We start from the raw sequence: 9,888 nt of genomic DNA, 5'->3' as shown, positions 1-9,888 counted from the left end.
TGTTCCAGCTGAGCTACGCTGATGATCTGAACGGCGTGCGTTACCTACTACTTACTATCGGGCCGAACTGGTCGAGAACATCACTTTGCGAAGCGAACACAGACGTGCGTGCGTGAATATTTTCTACTTTTGAGCTCTCAAGTGGCCCCGCAGCCGCCAGACAACGCAGACACGTTTGGAGTGTGGGAGATGTTGCGCTCAACTTGGGTGGCGCTAGAATAACAAGCAGTTGGTGTTGAGCTGATCATGTTCGTTGAATTTGATTAACAAGACAGAAAAAGGGGCATAATTGCTGACCTCGCAAATTTTTTTGAGACCTCGAAGGTAATCGCAACGTGGAAAAATACGAAACAGTTATTATAATGTCACCGAGATTGAGCTAACGAACACCACGTTTTTACCATATTAAAGTGTAAATTAAGATCAAACCAAAAATAAAGTTACTGAGACATCTTCCCTGACAAGATAATCGATTGATGTACGTACATTTGATGCAAACTGAAACCATCGACAAACAGAGGAAACAAATTTCTCTTTGCTCGGAGACGGTAATTTTATCGGATTGCAGACTGGATTCCACCTGAACCAGATTCTCTCAGGGACAAGAAATGGTATATGGAAGACGGGAAGTGTTAATGCTCCACTTTTTTAAGGGGATAAGAGCAATTCTCTACAAAACCGGCCGATTTCGACCATTTTTATTTTTTGTATTTTTTGATTTGGCTCAAACTTTGTGGGGGCCTTCCCTATGACCAAAGAAGCCATTTTGCATTATTAGTTTGTCCATATAAATTTCCATACAAATTTGGCAGCTGTTCATACAAAAATGGTACGTAAATATTCGAAAATCTGTAACTTTTGAAGGAATTTTTTGATCTATTTGGTGTCTTCGGCAAAGTTGTAGGTATTGTTAAGGACTATTTAGAAAAAAATAGGTACACGGAAAAAAAAATTTCCCGATTTTTTTATTAACTTTTTTTTCACAAAAACTCAAATTCCCAAAATACGTATTTTTTGATTTTCGAGATTTTTTGATATGTTTTAGGGGACAAAAATCCGCAACTTTTGAGCTATAGAGAAACATGGTCAAAAAATCTGCCGCCGAGTTATGATTTTTTGAAAAACTGGTGATTTTTGGAAAAAATCGAAATTTCATACATAAAATTTTTTTGACCTCATTTTTTTATGCAAAATTGAATTTGCAATCGAAAATTACTTTACAGATTTTTTGATAAAGGGCCCCGTTTTCGAGATATAGCCACCGAAAGTTTGATTTCAGCGAAATATTTGCAGTTTTTCGATTTTTAAAAATAGTGACCATGAGTGACCATCTCTAAAAATATTTTTTTTGAAAAGTTCAGAAAATTTGCTATAAAATTGTCTAAGAGACATCGAAGATTGGACCTCTGGTTGTTGAGATACAGCGGCTTAAAGAAAAAGAAACACGAAAATTGAAGTTTTCTAAGTCTCACCCAAAGAGCCCACGATTTTCTAATGACGATATCTCAGCAACTTATGGTTCAATTTTCAATGTTAATACATGAAAAATTTGTGAAATTTTGCGATCTTTTCGAAAAAAATATTTTGAAAAAAATTAAATCAAGACTAACATTTTAAAATGGCCAAACATTGAATATTATGCCCATTTGAAATGTTAGTCTTGATTTAAAAATTTTCAAAATATTTTTTTCGAAGAGATCGGAAAATTTCACGAATGTTTCATGTATTAACATTGAAAATTGAACCATTAGTTGCTGAGATATCGTCATTAGAAAATCGTGGGCTGTTTGGGTGAGACTTAGAAAACTTCAATTTTCGTGTTTCTTTTTCTTTAAGCCGCTGTATCTCAACAACCAGAGGTCCAATCTTCGATGTCTCTTAGACAATTTTATAGCAAATTTTCTGAACTTTTCAAAAAAAAATATTTTTAGAGATGGTCACTCATGGTCACTATTTTTAAAAATCGAAAAACTGCAAATATTTCGCTGAAATCAAACTTTCGGTGGCTATATCTTGAAAACGGGGCCCTTTATCAAAAAATCTGTAAAGTAATTTTCGATTGCAAATTCAATTTTGCATAAAAAAATGAGGTCAAAAAAATTTTATGTATGAAATTTCGATTTTTTCCAAAAATCACCAGTTTTTCAAAAAATCATAACTCGGCGGCAGATTTTTTGACCATGTTTCTCTATAGCTCAAAAGTTGCGGATTTTTGTCCCCTAAAACATATTAAAAAATCTCGAAAATCAAAAAATACGTATTTTGGGAATTTGAGTTTTTGTGAAAAAAAAGTTAATAAAAAAATCGGGAAATTTTTTTTCCGTGTACCTATTTTTTTCTAAATAGTCCTTAACAATACCTACAACTTTGCCGAAGACACCAAATTGATCAAAAAATTCCTTCAAAAGTTACAGATTTTCGAATAATTACGTACCATTTTTGTATGAACAGCTGCCAAATTTGTATGGAAATTTATATGGACAAACTAATGATGCAAAATGGCTTCTTTGGTCATAGGGAAGGCCCCCACAAAGTTTGAGCCAAATCAAAAAATACAAATAAAATCCATTTCCAGTTTTGGTAGAGAATTGCTCATAAGGGAAAATCTATCCCCAAGTAAGTTTCACACGGAGTTGGACAGTATTTGGGAAGGTATAAGGTTTAGGATACGTCCTACACTGAAAAAAACAATTGGGTCCTAAAATGAAGCTTAGATTGCTGATATTATTGTTTACAGCGATAAAGCTTATTTTTCTGAGTACAATGACCCTTTGTACGACTACAAAGAGTTTAAAATGGATTTTTAAATCAATTTTGAAAAATTAACCTCGCGGTCCTTCTTGACAGAAAAGCTCCTACTTGACAGCTCGTTACAAGGGGACCATAGTTGATCCATCGAAAAAATGTTGTCTTGTCAAAAAAAAAATTTGCATTAAAATGAAAAATAGTGATAAGAAATGGTTTTTAATCGTGTTTTTTACCGTTGTACATAAAAATTTACATAGGGCTTTAGTACCCAATTCTCGAAATCGTGAATTAAATTCACGAATGCGAGAACCACGAAGGAATATATTCACGTTTATAGCGCAAATGCACCATACTCATGAATAAATTCCTTCGTGGTTCTCACATTCGTGAACTTAATTCACGATTACGAGGATTGATTTTTTTCTGTGTATGCAATTTTAAATTGAATCGCATTAACAGTCATCCCACATATTCGGAATGGTTTCCAGATTGTCCAATGTTCAAAAAATCATAGCGAATCGATAATTGAACTTAATGATTCGTTTTTACCTTCATTTGAAAGCTTTTCTTGCGATCTTTCGAATGTTGTATCGAACATCTGCAAATTTTAACTTTTATAAGAAGTTTTTGAAGAATTACTTTGACCCTTGAAATCCACAAATTCGGAACACTTTTTTCTTACGAATGTAAACAAACTTTGGATCTCTCCAGGAGTACATATTTATTACCAAATAATGACTTCACACACTGAAACCAGTGAAACTCAAGCTTAGTGATGTTTAATACATGGTTTGATAACTATTTTTTGTGAAAATATCAGTAAAAATCATGTGTTCCACAATTGTGGGAGGCACAATAACATCCCACAATTATGAAACAGGCCATTTGGAGGCAGTGTTTTGCTGCTCTGGACAAAATAGTCTTGGAATGAAGTTTTTGTTCAAAAAGTACTACTTTTACTAGTGAAATAGCAAGATAATGTCCAAATGAAGGTTCTAAAAATAGTAAGGTCGACAGAATAGCTACTTTTGGCATGCTACTGACAAATTATTATAAAAGTGTTCCGAATTTGTGGGTGTTCCGAATATGTGGGATGACTGTATATCAAGAAAATTGCGTGTCAAAAAATTTCAACTGCGCAAAATACACCTAAAATAGGTTCTAATCAAAAGGCTGATGATGCCATCGATTCACCGTCCAATTTTCTTCAAAAATAGTAGTCGCTGTAATTGAGCTGTAATTTTTTTGTTTCCAAGATCATTTGAAAGCTGAGGTTTTTAGAAAATTTAGCGAAAATCGCTAATCTTTGAGGCAGTGCCAAAAAAAGCGGTGGTTCGATTGTGCTGAGTCTTTCATTTTTTGATAGTATAAAAAATTCCGTCAAATAAAAAAAATGGATTTCAAATTTGTACTTGTTTGTGTACAGTACAATCATATATGTAGTTGATAACAGATGTCTTTACGTTAATTCAGCAATTATTATTGATTTTAGAAAGACTTTTTTGCAAAACAGTATAAATTACTATTTTTTCTCAATTTATTTACAATTTTCTCAGAAAATTCTAGCAAAACAATGCCAATGATGAGGGTTTGTAAACAAAGAGTGTATCCCTTTAATGCCAGATGTAAACATACTCTAGCGTGAGTAGGACACACTCTTTGTTTACAAACCCACAATGGCCCTTTTGCAGTATTTTGCTAGAATTATCCAAAAAATATACGAAAATTCTAGACTTGTTTTGATTAAGTATAAACATATGAAACACAATAGCTAATTGGACTTTTTTTAAAAAAAAACTCCAGAATTCCATACCAAAATGCTTGAAATATTTTTTATACGATTCCGGAATAGGTTTTCTTAGTATGGAGCACCCGCAGTCGAGCAGTTTTTGACAGTTGGCTCCGTAAGAAATACATTGTAGAAAAAAGCAAAAACTGCTCGAATGGAAGTGCTCCAATCTAATTAATTTAATTTGTATGTATGACGGTAAAAAACAAGCTCAAACATCATTTCTAACAGATTATTTTTTATTAGGATGCAAAATAAAATAAATTGACAAGTTATTTAATTACACTGAACCCCCGGTGATTGGTCACTTTTTCGTTTGACACTTTTTTAGTTTGTACCCCGTTGGTTGGTGACGAACTGTCACTTTTTACACGGCACTCACGCACACTATCAAAACACACGTTTGGTAATGTGTGTGAACTCCGTGTAAAAGGGGTGTCAAACTAAAAAATGACCCCGTTCGTTTGACAACAGTTGTTGTCAAACCATCGGGGTTTGAGTGTATTTGTCATGGAACAACAGGGAACACCTATGGTCCCCTTGGAACGAACTGTCATAATACTTTCTGTCATGAAAGGCCGCTATGTTTATTTTCAATATTAATCAAACTCAATTTTAAATCCTTTCTGGTCTTAAAAAGTGAGATTGTGCTGATAAAAATAACTAAGCTTTATCGAAAATATCAGCCATTTCGACGTCAACATTTCAAACAGCATCATGTACAAACCATGCGTTTGGAGAAAAACTCATTCGAAAGTTTAGCATAACTTTAAATTCCCATTTTAACATAAGAACAACAGAAGATGTTATAATGATAACAAACGATAAAAAATGATGCTTTAATCAGGGTTGATTGATATGCACGGTGTCGTGCTTGAATCATAGGAGACGGGTATCAAGTCGTCACCAAGCACGCATGTTTTTCAGTGCCTATGGTGATGCACGTCACTTTTTTCTTTTCTCGTGCTTACTTTTCTGGTAAGCACGTCACTTGACAAGCACATAACTGCACGTGTGCTTATTTCAAGCGGACTTTTTTGAAACTTCAATAAATAAGGTTTGAAAAATAATAATTTTTAACATTAAAAAGCTCTTTTATGTTTTAGATTGAGAATAAAACACATAAATTAATGGAAAATTCGACGGCAAATCAAATCGACTTTACAATCTAACAGGGAGTGTTATTTGCCGGTTCTGAGGCCTGTTGTTGGTTGCGATAATCCTGTCTTAAGTTGCCGGGTGCGCTGATTTCCGCGGATGGTTTCGTTTTTGAACTTCATGCCGGTTCCGGGTTTATGGATGACCAGCGGACTTTGCTAGTTCCAACAGGTAGGCGTCTTGGTTATTCGTCATCGCTCAGTGGCGGCCCCAGCACTTGTTTATGCGAGTAACCCTACTTTGAAGGTAAGGCCTGAGGGTGGTCGACCACTAAACTACGAGTTGTAGTCCTTTTACTGATTCATGCTACTTAGTCCGACAAATCAGTGGCAAGGTGGATGCTCTGTGACTGGCCTCTTGGTTCCAACGATGGCAAAGCGATAGCTTTTTTTATAATCTGCGATCTACAAATTTAACCGAAAACATGTTTCATGTTTTTGAAGTACTCGGGTTTTGAGGACCGTTTACTAATAAGGCCATTTTATCACACCAGTTTGAGCTTGGACCAACTCTCATCGAGTTCGTTGATTAAAAAGGATGTGGCTGTGTTTAAAACTGTAATTTAAATATAAGCACGCGAAATCATAAGCACTGCGTGCTTAACATAAGCACGCGCACTGCTCAGCAATTTGTCATGTGCAGAGCCAAATCAAAGTACACTTAGAAAATTCGTGTGTGTCTATTCATCAACCCTGCCTTTAATCGATATTTGATCATCCATATTTAATAAAATTTTATTTAAGTCATTATATTTAAGAAAAATAATACCTAGGTGGTGCTCTGGTGCACCAAATACAAAAGATCGAAAAACATGCAAAATCGCTTCGCTAGGAGACGGTGATTTTAGCGGATTGCAGACTGGATTTCGTCATGTTAAGTGATGATTGTCTAAGCCCAAGTTGCCTAGGAATTGATAACTGGGAAAAGAACCAACTCCACCTGAACCAGATTCTCAACACCATGACAGCCGTCCATTGCCGGCCGCTCCCATCTCCACCGCGCACCAGGGACAAGGAAGAGGATTTGGAAGACGGGAAGTACTTTTTTCAGAGTATTAAGAGAAAATCTCCACGGTATCCTCAAGTAAGTTTCGCTTGGAGCTGGACGGTTTTTGGGAAGGTAAAAGGTCTAGGATACGCTCTAAGCAAGCGTTGCGACCATTGGCATGGTGTGTTTAAGGGCTATAGTTTTATTCTCAAGGCAAGCAATCGTATGCTGCTGTAGAAATTCCCGTTTAATTACATTGGATTTTGATTATTACTCTCAAGGCAAACATCTAATGTTGCTGTCGAGACAATTCCCGGTTAGAAGATCGAAAAACATGCAAATCGGTCCAAACTCATAATGTTTTTCACAGGGGAGAGTGTGACTAGGGGACCATCCATAAAGTACGTGGACACTTTATTTCAAAGTTTCACACCCAAGAAAATAGTTCATTTATTAAATGTCGCTTAATCACCAAAATAATAGACAGGGAAGTGATATCCAAATGTAATCACAAACAATTACAATCTAACAACTACAATTTATTGCCAACGGTGCTGCTGCCTTCAAAGCGGGACACAAATCATGAAACATGAACTTTCGAACAAAAGTTTTTCCCCCTTCTCAACGGCTCAGTTCGATCCACGAAATACTAAACCATAATTCTTATCGTATTGTCCTCGTCATCCTCCTGGTTAATGCTGCGACCACTGGATCGACTTGATGTCGATTCCCTCCTGGACCATCTCCCAGAGCGGGGACATTTCGCGCAGCCGCGTCACGTGCTTTATACACTTATCCACGGTGTAGTCGACCTCCTCGATGGTGGTGAATCGTCCGATTCCGAAGCGGATCGAGCTGTGCGCTAGATCTTCATCGGCGCCGATCGCTCGCAGTACGTACGAGGGCTCGAGCGAGGCGGAGGTGCACGCGGATCCGCTCGATAGGGCCACGTCTTTCAAAGCCATCAGCAGCGATTCCCCCTCGACGTACGCGAACGAGAGATTGATGCAACCGGGATAGGAGTGAACGGGATCGCCGTTGCGGATCACCTGCGGGAGGGCGGCAAAGATCTTGTCCATGAGGCGTTTCGAGAGGAACTCCATCCACTTGTGGTCGTACTCCATCTCGCGGGAGGCAATTTCGCAGGCGGCTCCGAGTCCGACGGCCAGTGGAGTGGGGACGGTTCCACTGCGGATGCCACGCTCTTGGCCGCCTCCGCTCTGGATCGCTTCAACGCGGACTCGCGGTCGTCGTCGTACGTACAGGGCTCCGACACCTTTTGGGCCGTACAGTTTGTGACCGGAGATGGACATCAGATCAATGTTCATTTTGTTCACGTCGATGGGAACCTTGCCGACCGCTTGAGCTGCGTCCGTGTGGAAGAAAACCTTCTTGGATTTGCACAGTTTTCCAATATCCGCGATCGGTTGCATCACCCCTATCTCGTTGTTCACCGTCATTATCGAAACGAGGGACGTTTCCGGCGTGATGGCCTTGTCCAGCTCTTCCATGCTGATGAGTCCGTTGGTTTGCACCGGCAAATAGGTCACGCGAAAGCCTTCACCCTCGAGGGCACGGCAAGAGTCCAGCACGCACTTATGCTCCGTTTGGGTTGTAATGACGTGCTTCTTCTTAGCTCCGTAGAACCGTCCAACGCCCTTCACCGAGATGTTATTGGACTCGGTGGCACCAGATGTAAAGATAATTTCCTTCGGGTCGGCCCCAATCAGGTTGGCCACCTGAGAGCGTGCCTTTTCCATCGCTTCTTCAGATTCCCAACCGTAGGCGTGCGTCCGCGAGTGCGGATTTCCGTAATAGCACGTGAAATAAGGCATCATTGCGTCCAAAACGCGTGGATCCTACAAAAAATAGACAAATCAATGCTCAATTGCAACATTTCAAATATCACGTTCTACTGATACTGATTGTCCCGCCCGTGTGGATCAATCGGACCGCGCACTGGACTCACAATCCAGAGGTCGCAGGTTCGAATCCCACGGCGGGCGCTCTAAAATTCTTTGTGTAAATATGGGTATTCGGCGCCGTCGCTCCGTGCCATACTTTCATACACTTAGGAGCCCAGGGCGGCGAAGTCCTTGTAGATAAAAGGAAGACACTAGTGGTTGGTACTAGCAATGGTGGCCGACAGCTATAAAGTCAACTTCGTTTCTACTGATAAGCTCGCAATGTAAGCGATTAAGTGAGTGTTGAACCGACTTCACACCCCAAACCCCACCCTTCTACCCCACAAACAGCAATCGATACTGATAAATATTTACTCACCATCGAAGTTGTGGCCTGGGCGTCCAAATACAGCGGCCTGCCGTCAATTATCTCATCCTGGATGCTAAATTTCTTCTCTGTAACATCAAAAAATTCCGAATCATTTCCTGTGCGGCAATTTCGCAACATGTTACATTGTGGCCTTGGCCGGCCATTCATATAATCACAAAATTCTCCGAAACTACTCACTGCTGGCAAAGCTCCTCCGCTCGACCAACCCAGCGCGGCCACCACCCACCAGCAGCAGGGCACGGGAGTGCAGAACCTGCCGCGAAACCGTGTCCGCAAGTTTGCGCGAAACGGAGAGCATTTTCAAAGTTGGAATTTTATGGAAAATTGAAAAAAATAACTCCGCGATGAGAAAACAGTCGTGCACGGCGCGGCGACTCGGGAATGTGTGTTTTTGTTTTGCTCGTTGACAGCGAGAATGTCAAAAAAGCAACCGGCGAGGAAGCCAGTGTTGCCCAGATCATTGGGAAAGATGGAAATGAGTTTCAATTTTTATAATTTTTAGTTCAAACAAAAAAATTTCTTGAGTTTTTTTTTTGTAAAGGTTTTATAAGCTATAGTTTTTCATGTGTTTATAGGGTATTTTAACCATTAGTGGACCCCCTAGTAGAGCCGAAGCACATTTTTCACGAATTTTCAATATTTTAAGCACTTTTTCGTAACCCTTTGTACAAAACAATGAAAATTGAAGTCTTTCGAACAATTTTGACTATTTGTTTAATCAGTTATTTGTTTTTGAGCAGAAAAATAGCCAATTGAAAAAAAAGTTTTTTTTTGCCTGTTGTGGACCCCTTTTTCCTATCGAGAAATTAAAAGTGAGAGTGTGTGCAACATGGAGTTAAACTTTCTATGAAGATGCTGTGAAGGTTACCATGACTCTTTGAAAAGTTTAACTCCATGTTTCACGCACACAC

The 9,888-nt window shown here is 39.0% G+C and overlaps 1 protein-coding gene across 1 annotated transcript; it reads right to left on the bottom strand.

Annotated features, from left to right (window-relative positions):
• Positions 1 to 7,200: 7,200 nt before the first annotated feature.
• On the bottom strand, positions 7,201 to 9,351 carry LOC120423118 (cysteine desulfurase, mitochondrial). The gene is made up of 3 exons (XM_039586796.2): positions 9,155 to 9,351; positions 8,966 to 9,042; positions 7,201 to 8,541 (listed from the first exon to the last, which is right to left on the bottom strand). The coding sequence occupies exons 1-3, from the start codon at positions 9,273 to 9,275 to the stop codon at positions 7,375 to 7,377; spliced, it is 1,365 nt and encodes a 454-aa protein (XP_039442730.1). The 5' UTR covers positions 9,276 to 9,351; the 3' UTR covers positions 7,201 to 7,374.
• Positions 9,352 to 9,888: the final 537 nt, after the last annotated feature.

The sequence above is a fragment of the Culex pipiens genome, chromosome 2 (assembly GCF_016801865.2).
Source record: "Culex pipiens pallens isolate TS chromosome 2, TS_CPP_V2, whole genome shotgun sequence".
NCBI lineage: Eukaryota > Metazoa > Arthropoda > Insecta > Diptera > Culicidae > Culex > Culex pipiens.
The sequence above is the reverse complement of the archived record's forward strand: the minus strand, read 5'-3'. Positions and strand labels throughout refer to the sequence as shown.

Excerpts from the sequence above, each read along its gene's own strand:
- LOC120423118 (XM_039586796.2), bottom strand. The coding sequence starts at position 9,275 with ATGCTCTCCGTTTCGCGCAAACTTGCGGACACGGTTTCGCGGCAGGTT. Across the intron at positions 9,043-9,154 it reads GCGGAGGAGCTTTGCCAGCA|AGAAGAAATTTAGCATCCAG; the intron begins GTGAGTAGTTTC and ends TTGATGTTACAG. Across the intron at positions 8,542-8,965 it reads CCCAGGCCACAACTTCGATG|GATCCACGCGTTTTGGACGC; the intron begins GTGAGTAAATAT and ends TATTTTTTGTAG.